General features: G+C 47.4%; 1 protein-coding gene across 9 annotated transcripts in view; it reads right to left on the bottom strand.

The window, feature by feature from the left end:
- The window catches only part of RUSC2 (RUN and SH3 domain containing 2), a 59722-nt gene that overhangs the window by 16191 nt on the left and 15695 nt on the right, over positions 1–27836 (bottom strand). For 5 of the 9 annotated variants that reach the window (XM_032097074.1, XM_032097065.1, XM_032097066.1 and 2 more), the window contains exons 2-3: positions 21164–21269; positions 255–2330 (exon numbers count right to left, since the gene is read on the bottom strand). In XM_032097074.1, the coding sequence (XP_031952965.1) occupies positions 255–2223 (1969 nt within the window). In that variant the 5' untranslated portion in view covers positions 2224–2330; positions 21164–21269. Of the gene's footprint in view, positions 1–254; positions 2331–21163; positions 21270–21671; positions 21691–23050; positions 23310–27836 lie in introns of those variants that run through there. The other 4 variants (XM_032097068.1, XM_032097071.1, XM_032097073.1 and 1 more) reach the window with 4 other exon arrangements.

The raw sequence follows: 27836 nt of genomic DNA on the forward strand, positions 1-27836 counted from the left end.
TGTCCTCGCTCACGTGGTATGAAAGGTTTGAACAAAACCTCAGGAGGCTTTAGAAATACAGAGACACGACACGTACACTGATATGAGACTGAAATGAGCACAGCAAGGCTTTGTCCCAGGGACTGGTAGGCCAGGAACCAAACTGCACAGGCACTGGTTTCCTATCACCATGCAGGTTCCCCTGCTGCTCCCCTCATATCCCAAAGAGCTGCCTTCCTTTTTACTTATCCCTTCTGCCTAGTTTGGCTCCTTACCGTCTGCTCGGGCTCTAACATCTTTTTGTCCGTGGCCACTGGCAGAGCCACCCGAGAAGCTGGCATCTGCCTCCGTCAGCAGGGAGAGAGGGGCTTGCTCACCTGCCCCATGCCCACTGGGGACCTTCTCACTGGAGAGCGAGTCTTTGGTGGAACACAAAGCCTGGCTGTCCCCAAAAGCAGGATTCAAACAGAAGCCCTCGCAGCTCCGGTTCAGGCCGTGGATGAAGGGCATGGGTGGAAGACTCTGGCTGCGCCGAGCTCTTTCTTCAAGGAAGGTTGGGCAATCCCGCTGAGTCTCAGGGATTGGAGAGAACTCCAGGGAAGAATCACCACTAGAGCGGAGCGGTGGGGAGGTGCTGTTCTTTTTCCGTCCTTTAGCCAGTTCAGCGAACGATGTCACCCTCTTGGGGGGAGAGCTCTGGATGGGTATTGCTGGACTTTCACTCAGCTTGACTGGACAGCTCACCATGCGCTCCAAGGAGCCCAGCCTGCTGCCAGGACTCCTGTCCAGGTTCTGATCATAGCTCCTGGAGCGCTGCCGGCTTGTGTTGAGGTTCGGTGGTGATACATTGACATAGACCTGACCCTCAATCATGTTCTGGCTGGAATCTCCCTTTGGCTCCTCTTCACTGCACTCTACGTTGCCTTCCTCTTGTCTCAGGTCGGGCCTTCTAAAGAGATAGTATTCTGTGGGCTGGGCTGGGCTACCCTTGGTCTGGTCTTCTGAGCAGCTAGTTATGGAAGATCCCGCAGGGCTGGGGGATGACTGGGAAGACAAGTCACACGTGACTAACTTATAGTAATTCTGAGTAGCCACAACAAGCCGTGCTTGGCTCTGGAAGCAAGCAGTGAGGTCTGAGCTCTCTGACGTGCAAGGCTCACAGTGGAGGTGGTAGGAGTTGCAGTTAGCATCGAGGACAGGTGAGGAGGAGTGTTGACACCCACATACCTTCCCCGAACTCTCTGGGTTATGCGACTCACAAGACATCTTGGATTCAGTGGGTGATGAATGTAAATCCAGGTAAAAAGCTCCTGTGTCTGAGTGGCTGCAGAAGGAAGAGTCACAGGACAGGTTAGCTGAATTGAGGTTGGATTGAGATTGGCCATTCATTTTGTTGTAGAGAGCACTGAAGTTCACCAGGACCCCATCAGAGCTGTTGCAAGAAGAGTCACTGATGTAGCCCATCTGTTGGTCAATCACTTCAGACTGACTTGATGAACTGTAGCAGCGACAGTGCTGGATCTCCGAGCTGGAACAACTGCATGTCCTGTGCAGGGCGTCCTGATTCCGCAGTGATTCACGCGTGTTCTGGTTCCACTCCTGGTCACCACTGTCAAAGGAGAAGTTGGAGGAGCTGCCACGATGGCAGCTGCATTCATCCAGCTCCATGCGTTCTGAGGCCTGGTGGCACCTGTTTGCGTTGTTCCTCTTCTGGATGTTGTCACTGCTGAGTTTGTCCTCTTGCCCATCCACCACACCAGACCGGCTGGCCATATTCCAGGATTTCACAATGTGGTTGGAGTCGTGGAGGTGGAAAGGGGGCAAGGCCAGATCCTGCAGACTGAAGGGAGGTTTGCCATCGACGAGTGAGTTGTGAAGGTGGAAAGATTTTTGACCCAAGTCATCCCCAAAAATGGTGAGGTCTTCACCCTCACTCAGCAGGAAAGGGTTGTGTCTCTTACTGACACTAGGGACAATCAGATCCCTCGCTTTTCTTTCTTTTTTGTCTGAGGCCTCTGCTGAGGTTTCAGAGGTCTGGAGAAAGCTGCTGTACACCAAGGAGTCAGTCTGTGAGAGGTCTCTGTCTGGAAGGGCAGAGGTCCGAGTAATGCTGAGCTCTGGCTGGCAGAAGGGGTTGGTCCTTTTGCTCACGGAGCAGCACTGTCTATCGGGGACCTGGCAATGCACCAGGGGAATGTGATGGACAATCAGCGTCTCACCAGTCAGTTTGGGAGGACTATCCATGGTGAGGAATACTCTTCAGGGCATCAGTGAAGCTGGTACCACCCACGAACAGGTAGGGCTGCACATGAGAGGCAGGGAGGACACTTCTCATGAGGGAATTCAGATACCTACAGAGAGACAAAATCACAAAGGAAGTCACCTCTCGGGAAAGGCAGTGACTATTTAAAGCATCCTTGGTTTGAGTGAAGATTCCATGTGTTGACAAGGATCAAACAGACTGGTTTCTTGTCAGCACAAGTACCTGAGCATGAGGTCCTTCTTCTGGGAAACAAACCATCACAATGTAAAACAAATATGTCACCCTCCATGCAGGCTCCTGGGACAACACTTGTGATTCCACCTGACCCCTCTCAAAGTTACCTGAAGAGAGTAACTGATTTCAGTCAAGTGGCCAAAGGGCTGTACAGGCTTTGGGCCAAACAAAGACCTCACTGCAGATGGCACTGTGTACTCACAGGAAAACAGTACAGGGTATGAAGTCAAGCACTGCACTCTGGTGAGAGCAGTCTATCTTCTCACACTGGATTGAACATCTTTGCTTTCCTTCAAGAACCAAACACAGCAAGGTCCTGCAACAGACACACAAAAGTCCAGGCAGACTGGAAAGCAGGAGCAGACTAAAACAGAAAAGCAGCAACAGTCATTCCTCTCCAAAATCCAGGAGACCCCATGAGGTCTTGAGCCCTTTTAATGGTGCCAGAGGAACATGCCAAAGTATGCAACTACTTATGCACACAAGGGCCTCTCCAGTGAAAAGGAGTGGATGACTTCACTGGGGCCATGGGGAGGCACAGGCATCGGTCAAAGAGGTCCCATACAGCCCACTGGCTTTTGCTGACGTTTTGCTGATGGTGAAGCCTCAGCTCAAACTGGTCCCTCCTGTGGTCTGTGAGGGATTCATATCTCTCTGCCACATTATCTGTGGCATTTACCTGCTTATCTTATTACCTGCTGTACTTCACAACAGTGTGACTGCCACAGTCCCAGGATAGGTGACCATAGGCAGGGCACTGCACAGGCAGGGCACTAAGAGCCCCACTCTCCCTGTGTTCACTAAATAGCAGGTTCTCGTAGAGCCAGCAGAATAACAAAACAGTTTGGACTGAAGGGACCTTAAAGAACATCTTGTTCCAACCCCCCTGCCACGGGCAGGGACACCTTCCCTGGGACCGGGTTGTGCAAAGCCCCATCCAACCTGGCCTTGAGCCACTCCCAGCGTCAACAACTGGGCATCAACAATTTCTCTGAGGAATCCATTCCAGTGCCTCTCTACCCTCAGAGTAAAGAATTTCTTCCTAAGATCTAATCTAAACATGCCACCTTCCAGTTTAAAGCCTTTCCCCGTTGTCCTGTCACTCTCGGCTTGTGTCAAAAGTGCCTCTTCATCTTTTCTTGTAGATGTTCACCAGCACTTGACGTGGGATAGCAAAGGACAAACTCACTTCTCCCTCCCCACCTAACCCAGAAGTCCAGCCTACAAGCACCTCCAGCACAGTCTGCAGGGAGTTTTCCTCCTCCCTTCCCTTCTACATATCAGATAATCCAACACAGACAAGTGTATGGGTGGGTAGCTAAGGCAGCAAGGAGAGGGAGAATCCACAAAAGACAGCAGTGATCCAGGATGAGTCTGAGAGATTAAAAAATGACCTAGTGCTCTCACAGATCTACCACTTGCCCTGAAAATCTTGGCCCAAGCACCCTCGGTCAGCATTACACATCCTGTAACTCATCCAGGCATCCTCAGTGCTCAGTGCAACCTGAAAAGTGCATCCTTGGATCCTGTTCTGGACTCCAGGACTCCATCACTGACCTTCAGACTCCAGAAAGTGGTATGTACAGTGGATTTTGCCTACCTTACCCCAGCATTTGTGATTGTGAGGTGATAATGGATTTGGAGCAGACCTGCAAAGGCACATGGGAGCCCAGGAGGGAAACTAAGAAATGTGGGTTAAGTGAAGTTAGAACAAGAGCTTAAGCAATGAGACAGCTACACAGAAACACCAGGAACTTAACTTCTTTCAGCCTCAAGGTGTAAGAATAGCAATTAGAAGATGATAGAAATGATCAGAAGAAGTACTTTCCTCCCACACACAGTAGTGCATCTCACAGACACAGGATGGTGCTGGCAGGAAATAAAACTACAAAGATGGAAACAGAGCTAATGTTTACAGTAAACTCCCAATAATGCGAAAGTTAATGCTGACACCAGTGTCAGAGAACAGACAGGCCTTCTGGTACATGCTGCCAGAGACTTACATGGCCAGGACTCTCACCTACATGTCTGCTTCTCCTGGCATGTTTCATCCAGGTTTAGGCTCTGAAGAAGAGAGATCACCTGGACCACTTGGACCACATCCAACTGGACTATTAATTGTGCAACCCTAAACTCTCTCCCTCACCTTAGTCTACCTAAAACCTCTATCAACCTTTACACCCCTTTCAGTGACTCCTCTGTCTTACAAGCTTTTGGCTCCTTTCCCACAGCTGCTGCCACAGAGGCTGATCTGTACTCAGCCTAGATCCTGGGGGACAGCTTTTTTTCATCAAGGATTCCTAAGAGCCCATTGCTCAAGAGCCACTGTGGATAACAGCAGCTCCTGACCCTGAGCCTAGAGCACACATAGACACACACACTTGCTGGAGTGGTGTTCATGCCCCAATTTGGACCTTGTGCACCAGTGATGGCACAGCAGGAGGTCTGAGTTTACCTGAGTTTATTTCTAGTTAACTCAGCAGAAGCTTATCCTGTCTCCCCGCCCCTGCCTCACAAGCATTTTGGGAAAAAAGCTGGTCCCCCAGTGCCTGTGTACTCATGTAGCCCACCCCTGCCTTTGTTACTGTTCTTGTATCTGACTGTAATGCTCAGATCACACCTGTCCACCAGGCTATGCTGTATTTCGAGTGCTGCCACTATGCAACCACCTGAAAAGCATCATTTTGAGGATACAGACAATGATGGCAGCACAGCCCATTGCTGAAGCACCAGGTCTCTGCTGCCTCTGGGAAATGGCTGCTTGGAGCAGGCTCCCAGCACCAGCATCCATCTGCTGACAAGCCCCGCACACAATTCACGTCAGTGCAGAAGCTGCCGTGGGAGGACAAGGCTTGCACAGACACACTTTGACATTTGACAGCAAAATGTCAGAGCTGACATGCAGCCATTTTCCATCTGTCTCTCCCGTGCTCTGGCTGCAACACGCAGCTCTGCCCAGCTCTCCGGCTCCGGCGGCAGCACAGGCTCCCCGGGTGGGCTGTGATTCACCGGCTGCCACAGATGCTGCAGCAGACGGCTGCCCATCCTGCCTGCACCCACAGCCTGCTCCCTGCACCAGGCTCTGAGGTGCAGGATCACAGGTGACATGCAGACAGCTCCTGCCAGGAGACATTCTGATGGCTTCTCTAGGGGTAGGCAGGACATTTGTGCCATAGCTACTCCATTTCTCTCCCTTGCAACACCTCCTGGCATCCTCTGGACTTAGGGGTGCAGGGAGGTTGGCAATGGCACTGCCAGCACAAGGATTATTCAGTTCCCAGCACCAGATTATCCTCCCTGGCTGCACCATTAGTTGACCCTTCCTTATTCTGGAAGACTGAAGAAATATCCTTCCTCTTCCTACTCAGGGTCTGCTACGCTGGGATTGACACTGGGGAATAAAATGCAGCAAGCAGACTAGTTTTAGATTTTGCTGGTTTTCATCAGCTCTTTGTAAAGCCCTCACTCCCCTTTTGCAACAGGAAATTTGCAGGTGTGGATAGGCAGTTCATACCTGAACCTTTTCTGCCAGACCAGTTCATTCTTCTTATCATTGTGCTGAATCCAGCTCAATGCTACACACACAAAAACAAACACAGCATCCAGCCTAGAACAGCATGTAATGGCAGTGCAAGGCAGGGAAGCATGCAGGGAGCACCACAACTCTAGACACGTCTGTACATCAGCCATTTTATTTTCAAATGTCAGAATTCTTGCCTTCTCCATACTGACACCTTCTGCTGCAACATGGCAGATACGGGTTGTTTATTCAGGGAGCTCTTCCTTGAGGTGCTAAGGATTACCTGGAGAAGGTGAGGGCCAGACTGTGGACGCTTCATTCCAACCAGGATAATACGGAGCAGACAGAATGGCTTTTTGCAATACAGCTACATTTGGTATGGAACTGCTCATGAATGATTGCATCCCCATGGAAATGAATATACGCAACAAAAACTCCTTAGCTGCAGCAAAGCTCTAGGTAAAAAGCAGGTGAGTGCTGAGCAACAAAGGATGGTTCAGCACTGATCTGAGAGCCACCTACCAGGTTACATCTGTGCTTTAGAGAGGAGGCACCATGCTGCAGGTAACAGGAGCATGCAGAATCTTTTGGGCTCTGCACTTCGTGCCTTCTAAGTCCTTGCTGACCACTACACAGAGACCCTCAAATCCCTCTCCTGTCATACCTCTAAGACTGAGGACACTGTGCTAATTTAAAGGTGGTCAGTGCAGCTTCATGGCTCCTTGGGTACAAGCTTCTGCCTCTGCAACACTGCTGAGAAGATGCAGAAGCCACCAGACCTGCCTGCAATTGCCTCCAAGAGCTGATGAGTTACGGTTGCACACCTCCAGGCATACTCTGATCTCTGTTATGGCTCCAACCAAAATTTCGGAGTTCTAAAGCTGAACCCTTAATACCCCACTCTTCTCAGAGCTGTCCCCTGTACACATGTGGGGCAACAGGGTTCAGCTCAGTAACACAGGCTTCCTCATAAAATGTAATACATTGGAGGAGACATGCTGAGATATAAGACATAAATGTGATTTTAATGCAAAAAGACTGCACATAGAGCACAGAGGATGAAGAAGCAGGAGCAACATCATCAGAACTGTCAGCTGGAGACTTTTTGGAGGATGCCTTTTCTGAACAGATTATTCTTTCTACAAACCTCAGTCACTTCATCTATGGAATTGAGTGTCCAAAGGAAACCTTTAACTGTGAGGGTTGTTGCTGACTCTTTCTGTATGGCTATGGTTTCACTGTCATCATCACCTTCCTCAGAGGGAACAAAATTCATCATGTCACTCAAGGGTGAAATACGCAAAAACAGGGTTAAAAGCTAGGCATTCAGTTTTGTAGAGAAGCAGAAAAAATTCTTTTGTAATAGAGCTGCTTGTTCTTTGAGGGTTGTTCCATGTTAACCCCTGACTCCCACAGTGCATTTGCATTAACATGCCTGAAGAAACCACCCAAAACCCTGCAAAACAAGCACCAGCAGAAATGCTTCAAAAAGCAATGGTTTGTGTGATCTTGCAGACACATGCACCATACAGACATCTCCTCTTTGCCCCACAGGGAGCAATATATTCAGTTTACTCCCTGTATGTCCACCTCCAGGCAAAAGGGCTGGGGGATTAATCCAAACTGAAAGCCACCCTTCGGACAGTGTGGGGGATCTCAGGGCTCACTGTATCCAGCACCAATCCTGCAGTTTATCCCTGCCCTGGCTCTGCCACTCCAAAAGCTACCAAAAAGCACTGGATGGTTTAAAAAAAAAACTTAACAGGAAAACTCCAGGAAACTGGAGGACATTCAGGGAGCAGCATCAGAGAAGAGGATGGGGTGAGTGGGATGGGGTGAGTGGCCTGGGGATGGTCCTGAACCATAGAAATGAATAAGCAGAGGGTGGAGATGAGGAAGCCTGTAAGTTGTTGCATGATGGGTCTAGTTAGTGGTATTTGTTTGGATACCTATTTCTTTCTTGCCAGCTATTACATCTCTGTCAAATTCACACCTTCATTATATACTTTATTAAATCATCCAGTGCGTTTAATGAAAGAAAAGGTATAAAAGGAAATGCTAGTTGTTTTACTCATCCTAAACCTCCAGCTCTCCTTCCCTGCCTCAGGGGACAGGGAGCATAGTCAGGCTGGTCTACATGCTCCCAGGATGAATATTCCAGCCCTTTATGTTTAAAGGGAGCTGCAGAAAAATAGAAAGACTAAATATTTCCTAAACTTCTGCCTCAGCTCAGGTTGGTTCCTCTTGTGGTGTTGTGCAGTGATTCCTGAAAAGACCACTTCCCTTTTCTTTCCACAAAGCCCTGCCTTAGCCAGGGCTTTTTCCAGTGGTTTCCAGGACAGCCTGACTAAGCCCATGATTAATGTATCATTACATCCCAGAACTATATAGGATTATGATGTGTTCCAAATGGAAACTGCAGCATGTGACCGTCAGTCACAGCCCTTGTGCTGCTGGCAGAAAGGAGCTGCATGGGTCAGGGACGAGGAGTCACCAGCACACACAGAACTAAGCAATAGGTGTAGCGTGTGTATTTCTGATGATGACATAACCAGTGTGAGGCAGGTACTGCCTCCCAGTCAGAGGACAAGAAGCCCCAGCTGCTCTGTGCATTTAGAGTTACACAAGACAACAGAAACAGCTCAAGCAGCAGATCTATACCAGCTAACACAGGAGCCAGAACAGTGACCCAACCAGTTTCTCCCATTTCTGTGTTCCCTTGCTCTGTGACTCATCATCTGGCATGTGGCACTCGGCAAGAGCCATTTACAGGCCATGACTCAGAGCATCCACTGAGGTGCTTTGGGATGGAACCTGCTCCTCCTCCTCCTCCCTGCCCCAGCCCCCAGCACATATGCTCCTAATTACTTTATGCAAATCCACAGAGAAGAAAAAGACTGATGTTTCTAGCTGTTCATATCACACAGAAATTGCTGCTGAATTAAACTGCAGACACAGTAAATCCTTTCTTATCACAGACACTCTAGTAGCAGCAGCAGCAGGAGGAGGAGGGACTATGCTTGTATAGCATCTTTCTGCCTGAGCAATCTGAAAGCTTCCTGAAGATCTTACAACAGCAGAAATCACACAATTCCATTCTGAAACGTGCATCTGCCTGGGTGCTGGAGTCAGGGGTTGCAGGGTCACCAGAGCACTCAGGAACCCACGCAGAAGGAAAGAAAATTCTGTAAGCATATGAAATTTCTGGGCACACTCAGTATCCAAAGATGCCAAGACTACCCCTCCCTAACTGCACAGCTTTGGTTAGGGCCTAGTGAGCCTGACCTAATGGGTGGCTTCCCTGTCCATGGCAAGAAGGTTGGAATTAAATTACCTTTAAGGTCCCTTCCAACCCAAGACATTTTATGCTTCTATGATTTATGGCAAAGCAGGACTGTCAGCTGGCTGCCTCATCAATATGTTCCTTCTACTGACCTGCCCAACTGAGGGCCCCAGGAACCAGCAGCTGCAGCTGAGTGGGGACAAAACCACAGCCAGCAGCTGTGGGTGAACCTGAGTCAAAGCCAGCAGAAGTCTGGACTGAAGGTTTTCCCACCAACTTCTATGCCTGGGAGCTGTGAGCTCAAAAATCTCCACCACAACAGCCATGGGAGGCGGGGAATGGAGTGTTTGGCTGAGGGAGCCAGGCATCAAACTCAGCTCAGCTTCAGGAATCAATGCCAGCTCTCTGACCTGTGCCTGCACAGGGTGGCAAAACTGGCTACGTGCAATGGTGAATGAGCAGCTGCTCTTGCTCAGGTGTCCACCGCAGGGGTGAAGGCTCCTGAGATAATGTCATGAAGTGGAGAGGACACAGATGCTTCATATGGATGGAAATACTCTCAACAGCACTGGAGATTTCTGGGCTTGCTGGGGATCTGTAGCATCCCTATAATTAGAATCACAGAATCACAGAATATGCAGAATTGGAAGGGACCCATCAGGATCATCAAGTCCAACTCCTGGCCCTGCACAGAACACCCCAAGAATCACACCACTGCAGGGAGAAAAGGCTTGAAAGTGGAAAATTTAGTGAGGAGGAAAAACACAGTTGTTTTCACTCAAGGTGACCTGGTAGCTGGGAGATGCTAAGAATATTCGGTGTGGGAAATTTCATGTATTGTGTTTGCTTTGAGAAATGGAATTTCTGTAGAAGACAACAGAATCCTGTCAATGACTTAAAACATCATTCTTCACAGGTTTGGGCCTCCCTGCTGTGAGAAAGAGAGGTAAGAAGCTTGGAGGTTACAGAAAGCACAGAACTCTGAAGCATTGCACATGGGCAAGGCCCTTTGAGATGCTGAGGCCGGGGAATGGGCCCATGTGCTTTTGGCTCCTCCTAGGATGGAATAAGTTTAGCAGGGTATGTGTATCCATTTGGTTTTGAAACCTCACAACCAGTAAGGTGATGGGATAAATCTACTCTTTGCACTTCAGCTGTGGGTCATGGCCGCCTTGGTTACTAGCATCTATCAGTTCACACAACCCTGCACCACCCTTTGGAAAGAGCTCTCAAAGTGAAGTGACAAATCACTTGCATTGGATTTTCTTCCCTAACCCTTACTGGAATCTGGCTTCAGGCAACATATTGCCAGACCATAGCAAAGCAGATGACCTACTTATCCAGAGCTTATGGGAGGATAATTTCAGGAGCAATCTTCATCTGCACAAAAAAGGCACACAAGGCCAGCTCTACCTCAAGTAGTCCTACATCCTCTACCACATTCATGACTTGTGGAAAAAAGATGAGCTAAGTCCTAAGATGGCCAAAGAAAGCCTGTCTTCACTGTGAACAAGATCTTGCTGCAGTACAGCTCAGCACATCCATACAGACTCCAGCCACTCCATGGCTGCATATCTTCCCTATTGCTTCCTTTCTGTGCAGATTAAAACTGATATTGCACTTCTGTCCAGACTATGCATTACAGGAATCACAGCTGCAAAACAATCCCTGCAAGAAAAAAAACCCCTCCTTACAAGACAAAAGCATCAGTGACCACTTGAAAAAGCCTGACAAATAAGGAACTCAGTCTTAAGATAACTCAGTAAAAAGAGGCTGTAAAATGATGTTTACTGTCTCTTCAGCCCAGAGTGCCACATATGCAGGAATTACTCACTATCAAGTGAAAACCAAACATTTCTGAGATGGTGGATTGCAGATGTACAACCTCACGCATTGTGACAGCAGAACAGGCAGCAAAGATGGCTACAGGGGAGTCAAGTAAAACCACAGCCAGGCCAAGCTCTTGAAATAACAAAATATCACCCCAGAAGCCACTGTAAATAAAGCAGTTAGTGATGTCAAAAAGCACCACCAGGATTATTTTCAGCCTGCAGTGCTGCAATGCTTTGCTGCCACATCCCAGTAAGCAGGAGAAGCAGCACAGGTATGGCACCACCTAGGAATGATGGACATCAGATCTGCCAGGCAGTCTGAATGCCTGCGTCTGCGGAGCTGTATTAAATGATGCAATCCTACACAGAATTTAACGCACACTGCGCGCAAACAAATCAGGAGCGCCAAAATCAGGCACAAACAGAACACATCCCAGCAGCAGCCTGCTTTACTAGATGTTTCTCTTCCACGATGCACATCTAAATGGTTTTTCAACCAGCAGCTGCGACCAACAGCTGACTCCTGCTAAGGCTGCAGGAGACTTTAACCCTTCCTAGCCCTAGGCTGTTCTACCAAGACTAGAAGAAATGCCTGGATACACAGGAAGACATTTTCTGCATCTCCAAGGCAGGAATACACAATGGTCTGGATGCTGGCAACTCCCTGATTTGGGGTGATAGCATTGTACAAAGCAAAATGGTTGAGTAGCCCAATAAATGCAGCATCTGAGGAGTTAATACATTAAATTTATCCTGCCTTCTTAAGGATATCAAGACCACATATAATATATACGTTAATTATTAATTATCTTATATTAATACATGAATATATAAAAAAATACATATATAATACATTATTTATATAATACATTAATACATGGATATATATATAGTAATAACAGTGATACCCAAATGCTTTTAGACCACAAGCTGGATTTTACAATCCCTTGAAGTCAGCTGGAGGAAAAGATCTTGTAGCACTCAGATTTGAAAATGGAAACTGCCTGATTGTTGTTAAGACTGTGCATTTCTTGATCCTTTTTTTGGTCAGGTACCTGAACAAACAGGTCCTCTGCAATCATGTCTGAATCTCATTTCAGCAGAGTTCAGTGTGGGTAAAAACAAAAAAGGCAGAATGATTCCCGGGATGATGAGACAAGAATTGTCTGATGTAGGAACAAATCCTTGGGCCATCATGAGACTACCCAGTCACAAGCAGCCTCCTTCATTTGGGATAGTTCACATTGCAGAGCAGGTTTCATAACCTTCCCATAGAAATTTAGGAGACTATACAATCATCCCTCAGTGTCCCTTTTGGGATTCCCACAAATTTTTAGAGCTTGTAACTTCCTGAACCAGTGCCTTCCACACCAAATTACATGCCACACTAGTAGTTATCTGTCAGTACTTTTGAACATAGGGATATTTAACTTCACTGCTTATCCTTGGGCTAGGGCAGGGAGAGGATCATATTTTCTACTGCATTTGCCTATCTTCAGTGCCAAGATTTTCGTTCTGCTGAAGTACAAGAGTATTCCCAGATCCTTGGTCTGATTACCAACCTCTCTCCAAGTGTCCTCTTGATGTGTGGGTGTGTTTGTATGTTCACATGGCTGGCAGCAAGGCAGAACTCAAGAGGATCTGGATGAAACCACAGCATTAGTTTATATAACAGAATATTTTCCAAGCAGCAAAACTAACAAAAGGCAAGCCAGAACCTTAATAAAATACTTATGAAGCAGACCAGGCACTCCTAATGATTACACATACTTTCCTTCTGAGAGGGAAATATATCCCTTGTAGGGGCTGGCAACCCAAACCAAGCTCAGTTTGTAAAGCTCTATTCAGGACAGTTTATTTTAGAATATCACTCCACAAGACAGCTCATGTGCTAATTAGGCTTGGAATGACTGGGCTCAACAGAGCATTAAGGGTAAACTAAATCTGATAACCCTGGATTAACCAAGGTCTTCTGCTGAGGATGTTGTGCTACAGAGACCTATTGACTAGAGAATAAAAAGGAGGGCAAACAGGGATGATCCTTGACTCTGTACTGGAAGAGCAGTCAGAGTTCCAGGAGACCCACCAAGCCAGGTTGGATGGGGCTTTGAGCAACCTGGTCTAGTGGAAAGTGTCCCTGCCCATGCAGGGGTACGGAACAAGAGGGGAACTTCAGGGTCCTTTCCAACCCAAACCATCCTACGATTCTGTGAGCATTCTTTTAATCACTTCAAGGGTGTCTGAGAGAACTGAGGAGGCACCTTAAGACTGCAAGGCTCCCAGATCTTCACAGACAGGACACATTCACATTTGAACACCTTTTTTCTTGAAGCTGTTGCATCCTTTCTGGACCAGAAGTCTCAGAGAAGACAAGTAGCTGAGACAAATGTTTGCCTGTGTTAAGCCCTTGCACTGAGATAGGCCTTAACAAAACCACAAGGTTTTAAACATCTGCAACTTCTGAACACATACTATAAATACACTGGGTAGTCTTATTCACAAGAATGCCAAGCCATTTGGGAATACTGCTGGGCTTTGAAGTTTGAAAGCAAGATTCACGGACTAATTAATCACAGTACGTGAAAAGTATTCATATTATCAGTTTCAAATAATCCTCCTTGATTTCCTGGAGCTTTCACATTACCATCAGGGCACCTCATAGATCATTATTTTCTTTCTCTAGATTGTTCATTATTTCATATCACAAACCCTACAGTTTCCCATTTACCACAAGTAACTTCCATTTCTTCAATCTCTCCTCTTAGGAGCATTTTCCAGGGACTTGTTCAGTTTCCTAGGCAGTTTCTCAATTCCCTCCAGCTTCTGAGCTGGGGTGACTAATTTCACACAGTTTTCCAATTGGCAGTGGGATTAGAAGTTGTAAAATAATTTTCCATTCCACTTCTTATGTACCTTAACATCCATATGTACATGCCCACCAGGTAACGTCCCTTATGAGCAGGGTGACAACCAGTTACTTTTTGCAGTTTAATGACATCAGTCTAATGACTTGGAATGCGTTTAATCAGTTTAATAATCTGGAATCTGACAAAGTGTATGTTTGTGACTATCTTCTCTTACACACAGTTATGTAACTTAGCATCAAGCTAAAGAATTTCAAGATTTACAACAAGACTAGCCTAGAAGAAACCAGGGGGGTTTTCTTACATATCTGTTCTCTGAGGAAAGGGGTTTCTTCTCCTTCCTCTCTGGAGTGTGAGTTCTGGGTCTTTGCTCTCTCAGGCTATACAAATTCTGGCCTGCCCATATGCAAGTTCTTTTTGAGGTCCCCCACGAGATAAAAGGGTCCTCCAAGCCTTACTAGGGTCTGGGCTGAAGGGTATTTCTCCACAGTGAATTTCCCTCACTAAAGCAGTGAGGCCTAGCAGCCAGCACCCTTGAAGGAAGATTCCCCTTCCATTTTGAAGGCCAAGCCAAGAGGTTGTTGTGGTTTTTCTTTTCAACCTCAACTCATGCCAAGGGGAAAGTAGAAACAAGACACTGGACCAAAATCCTGGATGTTGAACGTGCTCTGGTACAGAGGGGAATCACTCCTCAGTGCCTCTGGGACAAATACAAATCCACAATTTCAGTTTGGGGTGTTTCTCTACCCTGGGGTACCAAATCCTGTCAGCAGCACAAAGCCTGGGAGAGGTCAGAGTTACAGAGATGGAAATATTCTATGGGGTCTCTGAAACTTTTGCAAAGTCATCAAGAAAAACAGAGATTACAGAAACCCCAGCGGGTCAAAAACGATTCTCAGCATCTCAGCCAGATATGGCCAAGCATAAACTGAACGGCTGTGGCTGGAGCACTGCCACCTTTGTGCATTAACCACCCCCATGCCATTGCTTGTCAGTGCCAGGACACACCTGTTTCCTTGCAGTTTCCCCCCTCCTCCTCTCCTATCGTACTATGAACTGGCTGGCCCTCCTGACCAGGGTCAGGGATGCCTGAGGTCACCCTGTGCTCCATGCTGCCTCACCTCTCCTCTGACCCAGTGTTCCCCCAAAAACAGCCACTCTGAGGATCACATGGGAACAAACGGGCTGTCAGGCTTACTGTAATAAGCAGTCACCACCTTCAGAGTGCTTTATGAAGACAGTAATTATAAATAGCAGGTGCCTATGGAAATGAATGGGCATATGACAAGGAGCTGAAGGCAGGAGGAGATATCTGGGTAAGGACAATGGTCTCCTCAACACCATTTAAAGCACTAGGACCTGCAGTTGGAGGACAAATCTCAGCAGCAGGGTAAGTTAGATGCCACCGACTGTGGACAAGCGAGAACAGCTTGCTGCCAGTAGGAAATAGCTAAGTGCAGATGCATGCTGAAATCCACTTGCTGGTTTTCTGAAGGGAGGTACAATCACTGGTCAGGGTAAGACACACTTGGGCAAGAAACCCCTTAGAAACCACTGCAACAACTCAGATGAGAGCAAATGGTGAAGGAGACGTCGACCAGAGTAAGCCAAACCCCAGGTGGACGTGTCACTCCAGGTATCAATCATCAGAATGAATTAGGCAAAGCCAAGGAAGGCACACCATGTGGGCCAACAGCATCTTGGGACCAGAGATAAGAAATATTTATTCCTCCCACTGGATCTTCTCCTTGTGTGGGCTTATCATTCTTCCACCTGAGTTACTGGAAAAGGTTTGAAGATGGGACTACAGGGAAATACACTGTAATTAACCTGCCTGCTAAGAGCAGAAAATTGCACTAGCACCATAATCAAGCCAGGTCATTCTCCCTGCAAAGAAGGGCATCTGGGAGTAAGCTATGCTATGTGAGCTTACACACGACAATGAAACCTGAAGCACACATCCCTGCTGTTTGCCATGGGAACCCCAGAGAGGGACCAAAAGAAGGTATCTTGCTAAACAACCAAGGTGAATTGGGCCTATAGGCAGAAGGAGGCAAAGTAGCCATGTGGCTGGTCCTGCACCAGTGCAGGCAGAGCATAATGGAGAAGAGAACGAGCTCACTGAAAGCATTTAGGGCACATTCTTCCAGAAGCGACGGCAGCTACTGTGAGTTTATAGAGAATGAGATGCAGTTCTGGAGCCAAACTGATGAGATTAGTATAACTGTATAGGGACTCTAGTCTGAGGTAACAGTGGCTCTGAGGCAAGTATCAGGTGAAAACCCTCTATTTGCCAAAGTTTTCCATACAGGCTCTAATTTAATATTTTCTCCCTGTAACTCCCAGAGCAGGAACTCCCCTCTTCCCAAAAGGAACTGCTAGCATTCATACACTCTGAAATACCCCTGGCACTGTCCCCAAAAACATAACAACAGAGCAGTGACACTTGTTCTCTGCTTCCAGAGGGCATTTTGTGTGGGAGCAGAGGGTGGCCTTTTGGTAGTAAGGCCAGTTTCCTATCACTTGCCAAGGGTCAGTACAAAGCATTGCTGCCATCACTCAAATATTGATTATTTATCACTCAAAGGTACTGCCAGCCCCACACCCTCAGCACTGCCCAAAGACCAACACATGATCTCTCTTCCAAGAGTCCAAACTCAGCACTTCAGTCTGAGCCAGAAGTCGCCATCAGCCACGTTATGGCCACACACCTACATTACAGCTCTGCCTTCCCCCTCCATCCCATTTACAGCAGTTAACAAACACAGTGGGTTTTGTTTGGGTTTCTTATCCCTCTGTCTGTTAATATAGCAACCATCAGCCTTGCCCAGTAAAAAGTACTTACATGTGTCTGAGGGGTAGAAAAAAACCATTACCTACACGATCCTTAGGCTGCAACACAACTGTGGCAGGGAGAGAAAGAGCTTGTGGACCAGCCTGCTTTTGTGCTCATCTTAACAGGTATGTCCCAGCTTTGACCCACTTCTTTCAGAAAATGAACATTAAAATCATTTTCATCAAGAGAGAAAACTGGAGCAGAATCAGAGACCAGAGGTATTTTAACAGCCCATTTCTTTCTTACTGGAGAGTAACCAACTTTGAGATGAGTGTGAGGGCACGCAGGGAACCTGCTTGGCAGATAACATGGCAAATCCTTGCTAAGACTCATTACCAATACAGCTGTCATTGATCACTGCTGTAGATTTCATCCCCTGCCAGCCAAGCTCCCTCAGTTTCTTCAAGCCTTATCCTGCAGCCTCTCAGACAGCTGGAATGAGCTGGGCTTCTGGCTTTTTGGTCTTATGGACTGGACAGCCAGAAGAACTTTATCCACATCAGAACGCTCCCCATGAAGCAGCACAGGTAGCAGACAAGTGAGGTTTTCCACTACTGGTGAGATTTCAATGGTTTCCACAAGCATAAGGACAAAATCTTGTTTTCCAGTACTTCCCTTGATTCCATCGCTGACAGGGAGGTACCTCCAGCTCCAATCCTCCACCTCTCAACCATCTGTAGAGATCTCCACATCTCTTACTTTGGATTTACTTTTTTTGGGGTTCAACTATCAGAACTGTGCCTATTGAGATGAGTTTTCACCCAGCACCCATGATACAGAAGTGGCTTTGGATTGAATATCTCAAGCTGACCCAGTTTATATTAAACAGAATGGTAAAAAGCAAACAGAGCTGTAATGAAACCTTTTTAATTTTTAAAGAGCAGATCTCTGGCATGTCAGGGTAAACAGTTATAATGCCAACAAGAACAAAGAGCTTGGAGAAGTACTGAAGAAAATACTTTGAATGTAAGTAAAAAAAAATCTGGGTTCACCACGAAAGATGAGAAGATTAGAAGAGAAAGGCTCCTGACCAACCTGAATGAGCAACCACACCAAGAAGGATATTAGAGACAAGAAAAATAGCATCTTCAGTGCTGTTTTGGCAAGACGAATATTGAAGCTGCAGCAATTACAGGCTACATAATACAAGGGAAAGAAGGTGCAGAAAAGGAAATGAGCTTTTGAGTGGAAACAAATTCAAGAAGATGAAAGCACTCAAGTCAGAAGGACAAGATATTCTTGATCCCAGAGCAATGAAAGAATAGTTGGTTGATCGCAGCTGGCAACTGCACTTTCAATAAAAATACCCATTAGAAAAGAGAGGAAGAAGGTGAAACCATGTGGCTGACAAATATTAAAGGTAAAAGTCTGTAGCTGTTCTGCAAGGGCAGGCAAAGCGACCCACGTTAGATTTATCAACCTGCCCTTACTATTACATAAATCTTTCAGAAAACACTAGAAAAGAAAAATAAAACAGGGAAATAAACTAAAAACAGAGCAAAGCACAACAAGGGGCTGCAAAAGGCAGGGTATTGTCTGAGTATTAGGAATCATACCAGAGTGAGATCTTGACTCACCAGGAACATCTGACTGGAAGAAAATGAAAATGTCTGGGACTAAAATTTTGTTCTTTCTTTGCTCTCACAGCCTCAGACACCTGACAGGCAATAATGGAGCTTTGGGCAGGCCATTCCTGAGTTCACAGCATATTCTCCTGGGCCACCTGTACTTTCTGCAGTGCAGGTCCAGGTCCCTTGTACCTAGAGATCCAGCTGCACTTTATCTCCATCATCTGCATCGAAGCAGTGAGGAAGACACACTCCTGTGGATCATTTCAGTCAGCTCAGTCATTAGAACCTCTTGCCCATCTTTTAAGTGTCTCAAGGCAGAGATTATCTATGCACTCTCACTGCTTAACAGATGTTCTTGTAGGAGTGGTACCTACTAGCCAGGCACAGCCTGTATGCCCTGGGGACATTCCCACCCCACACAAAGAAGGAGGCTGCATCACCTTCTTTTTATTTCTTTAGGCATTGTACACACAAACCATACACATATGAATTTTCTTCCACATGCTGATACAGGTATGTGTGTCCTGTACATTCTGTTGGACATCCTGTCCTCCAGCACATGATGTGCTTGCTGCACACAGTCATGCTGGGGTTATCCACCACCAATCTCCCACAGGAACTTGCTCTGTAGCAGCAAACCCAGTCTGGAGCACACCTGCAGGAGACATCCCGCTCCCTGCTCCCATCAGCCTGAAAGGGACAGATTCTGGGAGACACAGAGCGGTTCTCCCAGGGCCAAGAGCAAGACAGGGGTGAGAAGGAGCTGCAGTTCAGGAAGCATTATGGTGCTTTCAGGACATTGTCATCGATCTGCAAGACGGCAACAAGCCACTTTGAGATTTTGCTGGAAGCCCTCTTCTCACCTGGCACCTTGCACTGAAACTCTGGGTTTGCCTTCATCACCAGGGATAAAGGCTGTGGAGCCTTGTGACTCCATAGGGATGGAGAGGGAGCAACCAAATGAGAACCTGCAGCAGCAAAATGGTTCCTCCAGAGAACTACTGCAGAAAAGGCTGTGCTGAGGATCACCCCCACCCCCACAAACCCTGCAGGGCTGCACACAGCACTGAATGTCTCAGGGAACACAGTGAGAGGCTGAAGAATGACAACAGAAACAACACATTTGCATTCCCTGACAATGACAACCCTGAATTTCCCCTCTGTGCACTCTCCCACTGGTCTCTGACCCAAATCCCCTGCTCCTCCAGCTCTGCAATGCCTCTCATCTGCCTCTTCTTTCCACGGTTCCTCTACAGCTCTGCAAAACATCTACCATTTTATCTACATCTCTCCTACCATCCTGTTGCTCTTTATAAGCCTAAAAAAACTTTGTCTGAATGATTATTGGGTCACTGGAAAATGGGAGAAAGTTTTTGTGAAATTTTGTGAAATAGGTAAGACCTGCCAAACTCACTCTTCAGCAACACTGGTATGAAAAGCTGCAGGTGTGTGGAGATAAAAATGCAGATCTCTACTTCCCTTGTACTCTAATGCACCTTTATGCCACCCATCAATCCACTCCTTGTGTGATATGTTCCTCTGTGACTCCTATTTACTCCACATCCACCCCAAATCCTGCAATTGCAACCCCACACACTCAGCATTTTCCATAACTCCAAAAGACTGAATCTGCTATTCGATTATCTCCTTTTGTTATGACATTCCCATCTGCACATTCCCCTACAGCCACGTCACTTTAACACATATACCAAAATCTCATTCTTTTATACCTTTGCTTTGTTGTTCTCACTGTCATGCTGAACATCGCCCCTTCAGCATCTATATCCCTATCCCACATACATCCTTCTCTTTGTTCAAGCCCTCCTCCTATTTGCAGAGGCAATTTAATGGAAGGATTTGTGCAGAGGGTGGGGGAGGGAGGAAGAAGAAGGAAGGCAGGGAGGGAAAAGAGGGATTTGGCTACAACGAGACCATGTAATTAAGCTCCAGCGACTGGTACCCAGCCTGGACCCCTCATTTCAGTAATTAAAAGCAGTAATTCCTCCATTCCTAGATAACCTTTCTCATCTGATCTGTGAAAAGAGGCAGGGAGAAAGCATCCATTTACACAGCCAGCACAGACACACCCTGGCAACACAAAGGACTCCAGCTTGCACAGAGCCCGTGTATCTCTTAGCAGAAGGACAGGGTTTTACATGCCATGATATTTACCCTAATGCCTTTTGAACAAATGATTTACCAGTATTTAGGGGAGAAAAAAGAAGGAAAAAAAAAAAAGAAAAGAAGCCAAAAAAAAAGAGCCAAAAGCCACAGTGACAGCAACCTTTCCTCTGTCTGAGTCCTTTGTCTCTGGCTTTTCATGGAAGCGCTGTCTGTCAAAACAGCTTTTGAGCTGCACAGCAGCATCACCGCCAGGGATGCACGGAGAGCATGGTATCTGGTGGGACCACAACAATCCGTGTGGGCTCAGCTGTCATGGCAGGCACAATGGAGAGCTGTGCGGAGGCACTGCCGGGGCGAAGCACGACTCGCCTCTGCACAGCCAGCCCCGGACATGACAACTGCTATTTCACAGCTACAATGGACAAACACACAGTCTGCGCAGCAGCCGCAGCCTCCTCGCTCGCTCACATCCATGACAGCCACAGCCCGCTCCAGAGTAATGCAGCCTCTGAAGAGACAAAGCAATCCTAAAATCCTTAAGCTTCATCGGCTAGCCGGCATCCTCCACAAAAACAAACCGGCCACCGTGCAGGACGACGAGTGGCCTGAAAATCAATAGCACAACTGACACCCACCCCGATAATTTCTCCACCTCACCTTTCCACAGATCCTTCTTTCCCCGTCTCCTGTCAGCAAACACACTCTGCTCCGCCACTCCTGAGCGCTCAGATTCCAGAAGGCTCCGTGCTCTCTCACCAGGATGCTGTGGGAAACACAGAGACAATTTTTTTTTTCCGATTTTTTTTCTTCACAGCTGCATCCCTGGCAATGCAGAGGGTCTGCGCAATCACATCTCTGATGCTCCTGCTGCTGCTGCTGCTGCTGTGACGTTGCTGCGTGTGAAGGAGCAAGCATGCCCACAGCACCGCCGCTCCAGCTCGCATTCAGTCCCTGTGAGACCTCAGACAAGGCAGGGGATGGGAGGGAGCAGAAAAGGAGGAGATGATGGAGGATTGATTCTTACAGGAACTGGGAAATCAGGAAGGCAGCATGAGGAGAAATAAAAAGATCGAAGCCTGTGCCATAAAATAGAGCTGCAGCAGCTTATTCTGTGATGAGACTGGATTTTGGATGCTGTGTGCTTGCAGGCTGTCTGATCTCTTACCCTATCTTTGCCAAGGAAAGCAAAAGGGACTGGAGTGTTATGTTCCTGCTGTTGATAACGGCAGCTAGAACCCTTGGAGATAAAATGGCAGTCTGCAAAGCAACGCACTGGAGGAGGAGGAGGAGGATGGGAAGACTGTGAGAAGCTTCCTGAAGCTTCTTTAAATTTCTGTAGTACCTTGTCCTAAACAGCTTCATCAACAGTATCTACCCCGCATCCCTGAAATGCAGCCACCTCTGCAGTAAAGTGCAACCACCAGCACTTCCCATAGTGCCGAACCCACCGCGTAGGGGCAGGATGTCTGTAGTCCCTGCTCTCACCGGGGACCTCAAATCAAGATCCCACCAACTCTTAGCTGCAGTTTGTGACTAAAATGCTGCTAGATCCTGGCATCTCAGCAAAGCAACCCACAGCAGATCTTCCTAGCAGAAACATGGGGTCACCACCTGCAAAGCTCAGGCTCTCTTGCTACCTGGAAGGATTTTCCCATACCCCTTTTCACCAGAGGCAGCTGGTGAGAAGAGGTGATGGAACTTGCTCCATTGGCAGAGTAGTGCAGCTCCTGACAGGGTACAGGTAGCTGTGCAAGGGACAAATGTGGCTACTTTTGCTTTTCTACCAGCTGGGGCATAACCACACACCCCAGAAACTCAGTTGCGCTCCGGGCTGTGCTGTGCCAGGGAGGTGTTTCTAACACTAGAGCAGCATCCATCCTGGAGGGACTGCTCACATTACTGCCCTTCCTCATCCAGCCCTGCGCCTACAGCCCTGTGTAGAGCCAAGAAGAGCTCAGAAATTGGAGCATCCACGCTGGAAAAAGCAAAACCTGTAAGCCCAAACCAAAACACGTCCTAAACTGAGGCTCCACAGGAAGTGAGCAGGGCAGAGCAAGGCAGAGAAGGGGTAAAACTGTCACACAGACACAAAATTCAAAGAAATTAAGAACTGCCACACGGCTGAGTACTTTTTACTTTATGCCATGATGTACCAAAAGCAGCAAACAAGTAATACAAATACAACAACCCAGACAATATACAACACTTTACAGAAGCTTCTGCCTCTGGAGACGTCAACATAAAATGCTATGACAGAAAAATGTTAAGACTTATTACTGGAAGTGGCTGCCAATTATCTCAGATCCAAGAACACTACAAAATTTTAAAATACCTCTTCAAGTACATTTAAATCAGATTTCTGACAGAAAACCATGGGACTGGGGGGTGGTTCCTACCAAGGGTTTCAGTGGCAGGAGTCCAGGACTCCCCCCAGTGCACAGAGACCATTCCACTGGGAAAAGAGAAAGGGCCTTGGGCTGTGGGCTGTGCAGATTGTTCGCAGTGCACTGGAGCCAGCATCACAGATGCAGCTCTACTACTCACCTCCAAACCACAGCGAACGATCCCTGAACCAGTCCCAGAGGTCGGGCTCCACAGGTCAGGTCCTTCTGAGACATCAATGTATCTGCTCTGTCAGTGGCACTTTATGCTCCCCAGCCCACTGCCTGCCTTTCCTGGGATGCTCGGGACCCACAGCACCAGCTGGTCTTGCTCAAGAGGCAGGGACAAGCCCCTGGGAGGATGCAGGAGGGAGGGACCTACCTCCATGCCTGGCCATTACAGCCAGCAGAAAGCCAGTCCTGGCAGGCTCTGTTCCAACCAAGCTGCAGTAAATGAGACTATTTACTGTGCTCCCATTAACGTGCAGCCCCAGGACCCCTGTACGGCCAGCCCCATTGTACTGTCAGTGTTAATTAAGGCAGGCTCAAGCAGACATCTCCGGCCCCTTCAGCTGGGACAGTCAGGGAGCAACAGCGAGAAAAGAGAAGGAGAGTTTCAGCTGTGGAGCTCTGTGCAGAACAAGGAGCATTTGTTACCCAGGAGACTCGTTCCCACAGCAGAGAGGAGAATGGAAACTATTTCGGTGCCCTCCCCAGTCCTCCACAAGCATTGCCAATGCTGACGCCAGGAGGTATAAATGCTGGCAGGCTGGGTGCTTGCCTTCATCCCTGCCACAGGACACTGGCATTAACCAATTCACTGACAGCAATGCCTGTCTTGTGTAGCAGACACACACACCAGAGCAGATGGGAGTCAGGGGGGTATGTTCTTAAAAATCAGAGCAATGCAGCAGATGAGGGGCTCCCTAAGAAACACTACTATTTACACATCTGTTCCCAACATAAATGTCTGTACCCTCCTCCCCAAAATACATTCTGCATGTTCCCCAGATCTCAAACTCACATGGCCTCAACCCTCTGCAGCACACACCCCTTTGACGCATCTCCCTCCCCAATCTGCCTCAACTCAGCAACAGCGCTAGGAACTGACGGCCTGTCCCAAAGCTTTGCAGGCAGCTGATCTCAGGCGCTAATAAGAAACAACAAAGCTCTTTCTTGCGGACTGTCTTCTAGGAGATGACTTCTCTTTGATCACAGAGATGAGTCACTGCAAGAAGGGGAGCATGGCTGACTCCACAGTGACACGCAAGGAAGGAGCAGAGATACTGCAGGCTGGTGACTGTATCCCTTGGAGAAGGAAGGTGAGAGAGATGGAGGTGTCAAGACATGCCTGCCCCTACAGTAACAGAGGTTCCCATCTTGCTTCACCTGGGCAGGTAGGGATAGGTGCTTCCCACAGACTCCAGCACTCTGTAGTGTAGGTAGCTTGGCAGGAGAAAATTCCTTATCGAGCTATGTCAGCCTCACTATCCTCAAGCATCTCAGGTGTCAGGAAGGATTTCTGCCATCTCGCCTCCTTATCCCTTGCTCCAGGGCTGTCAGAACTGAATGCACGACACAACCTCCCACCTGTGAATTCCAGTAAGGAGGCACATCCTGCTCCCAGTCCTGGGCTGCAGCAAAGCTTACCACTTTGGGGGGAGCCACAGGTGCTGCACTCACACTGGACATGAGCTGTACATGTACCTGGGGTTCTTGCTGACAACAATTAGGACACAAATAGATCAACTGGGTGTTAAAAAGCCCAACACATTTCAGGCTTGGGCTTGGGCTTCTTCCTTCATATAGCATGCAGGAATTGGCTGCTAAGGTCAGCACACGCCCACATACAAGAAGAACCCATTACACTTTTGCCGCAGTCGTGCAGTAAAATCACCCACCAGCTGACCCAGCCTCCCACCTATTTGCTGCAAAGCTGGTCCAGTGATGCATGAACTGGAAACAGCTCAGCCCGATTCCAGTCAGCTGTCTGGGCTGTAGTTCTGACATCAAGCACTGTGCTAGAACAGGTCTTTAATCATCCCTCACCATCAGGCATGGGACACAACCTGACCACCTCAAAACTGCCAGGCAGCCCCACCTGCTGCCTCCAGCTCACAGCTGTACCCCAGCAAAGGGAGTTGTCTGCCACCTCCTCCTAAAGGGTGGGCATTTTGACCAAGCCCTCAATACCTTCAATGTGTCCATGCTTCTCAAACAGAAAGTGGTACAAGCAACAGCAAGATCTCCATCACAGCAGAAAACCTGTGCCTTGCTGTCCACAGGTACAACAGCAGGAACATGCCTAGGATACCCATTCTGGCCACATTTGTAGCATGGCCACAGGGACATCTTCACTCTTTCCCATGTGCTGGACCACTCAGGAAGAAGGTGAAAGCAGCTCAGTGCCTTCCCACCTTGTTTACCCATTGTTTGTGGCAGAAATCTGAATCCCATGACAACTCCCACCCAGCACCAACCCCACCCAGGCTGTTTGGGAAATGCCAGAGAGAGGGATGTTGGTCAGAGATGAACTAAGAGCATGGGTCCGCTCAACTGGAGCAAGGGGGAAACAGAATACAGGAGCCAACAGGAAAGCAGGTGATGAAACTTTATAAAAATCCTCCTAAAGGAAAACTAAAATAATTCCCCCAGTCCTTCAAGTCCTGTGTTTCAAGGTCAAACAGCATCTCTCTGACACACGGAGATCAATACGGGCTGATCGTTAATGACATGCGCTCGACATCTTTTCTGCTCTGTGGGAAGAGATACACGAGCTTTTGAACGAGGGGTCAAAAATCCAAGCAGACTGATAAAAACATATGTTAGCACAGTGGAAATGCCTGCCCTTAGCCCTCACGTTTCCCTGGGGGATCACTAACCGATCCACACCGAGCCTGCTTTCCAAGGGGAACTGAGGACAGAGGCACAGGAGTCTGTGGGGATTTGCCAGTCAAAGACACATTCTCAACATCAGAGTTCACCAGCCCACCATGATGGCTCTGTGTGAGCCCTGTCCACTGACCACAACAGCAGGACTGATTTCTTCAGTGGTAGCAACCCAAGGCAGGAGGTACACCTCCAAATGAGGAAATGGCTTCAAAAGAGAAAGTTGTTGCTGTTTTTTAAAAAAAGTTGGACATTTCTTGTTGCTGCTAACTGTCTTCTAACAGAATTAATTCCCCAAGTTCAGTCCTCTGATGTTTAAGAACATTCTCTGAATTTCCAGCTTATCTTTATCCATGCACAGCTCACCCCTATTCACTCATGTTCCAAAAATGAGCTTTAACGTCAGCATTTATCCAGCCTGTGTTTAAAGTTGTATCATCTGAGTTCTCTAATCACTTCACATTAGGTAGGCTTTCCATTTCTTTGATCATACCCATATTCCTTCTCTTGACCCGACCCAGTTTGCACACAGCCTTCAGAGAGTGACTGGAAATGTACACAGTCTTCCAGGCAAGGTCTCCTGTGCCTTAATATGCTCAGATTTCCGAATCTCTGCTAGAAATGCTTTGTCCAACATGTCACATTGGATGACATATCTTTTCCATGGCTACATCACGTTAGATGCTCACAGTTATCTTGTACACCACTCTGAGACCCTGAGTTTTCTCCCCATCACTGTCACTTTCCCCCAGTGAGCTCCCAGATGGAGTTGAACATTTTGCTGATTTCTCAGGCACACAACAATGCAATTTTGAACTATCCAGTTCCCATTTGTATTGTTCCTTAAGGAATAATCCCAGCTCTTCCTGTTGAATAACACTGAATGGCCTGCAATGATGCTTCCTTAGCTTTGTGTCCTAAGGAAATATCACTATTGAAGTCTTACTTTTTAGTGCACAGAGCATTATTTCATGTATTGAATAGCTTCCATTTTGAGGATTATCTCCACTAACAACTTCCCTTCAGAGCAGTAGTTCCTCTTTCAAAATTCCTGTTATCTTCCTCTAGTCTGCTTACTGCCTCTTAGTTCTCAAAGGGTACTATGGATGGAAGAATTACACATGGATTAAAAGGGAGGCAGGACAAGCACTTGGGAGATTCATTACAGGTTAATAAGCAAACAAAATACTAGCCAATCTCCTGGAAAAAAAAAACCCAACAAGATAAGATAGTTGTGTGTTCTGCTCCCCCACTTTGCTGACCACCTGCAACCACTTCTAGAAAAATCATACTGGGCAAGGTGGTTCCTCCATCCCAAACACCATCTGAATTCCCAACTTCCAGTACTGAGGTCAAATCCCTCCTAGTGCTGGCAATTGATGCTTCACTGCCCAAGAACAGGGGCCCTCACAAGCTCCATAAAAAGTCACAACTACCAGATAGGGCTCGTGCTGGCACGGCTCCCCACAGGGCTGGGCTCAGTTTCACATACCTCCACACTACTGAGACATCTATGGGAGAACCAAACCCTGCCCACAACCAGCTGTCTGTCTCCAGTCCTTTCCAGCCCAGGATTCCAGTATGTTTGTACCCCAAAGGAGACTGGGGTAACAGGGAGATGTGAGTCACTTGGAATTCTGTGGGAAAGGGAGAAATGACCCTACAACCCAATTCTTAGTGCCCATCTTCTACTAGCACTGCCCATGCAAGAGCACAAAAAAATAGCTGAATGTTTCTAGGCAGAGGGAAATGAGAAAACAAACAGCAGAGCAGCTCCTGAATCATGTCTGAAGGCTCAGGTTCAATCTGGTAAACCAGGCTCATAAAGCTGCATAGAAAATGTTGAATTAAAGCAAAGCCTGAACGTAACTGATCTAGGCTGAGGTTTCAGGATGTTTTAAGTAGGAGCTCAGCTCTAAGGGCAAAGCTGTTTCTTCAAGCACTCACTCAGATATTGATGCTACACTAACTGGGAATATAAACTCTCATCAGTCAAAGCCTTGGCAAAAGAAGCAAAAAGGGTATTACTAAAAAAAAAAAAAAAGCCTTTTAATCTGGCA

Source organism: Corvus moneduloides, chromosome Z, assembly GCF_009650955.1.
Source record: "Corvus moneduloides isolate bCorMon1 chromosome Z, bCorMon1.pri, whole genome shotgun sequence".
NCBI lineage: Eukaryota > Metazoa > Chordata > Aves > Passeriformes > Corvidae > Corvus > Corvus moneduloides.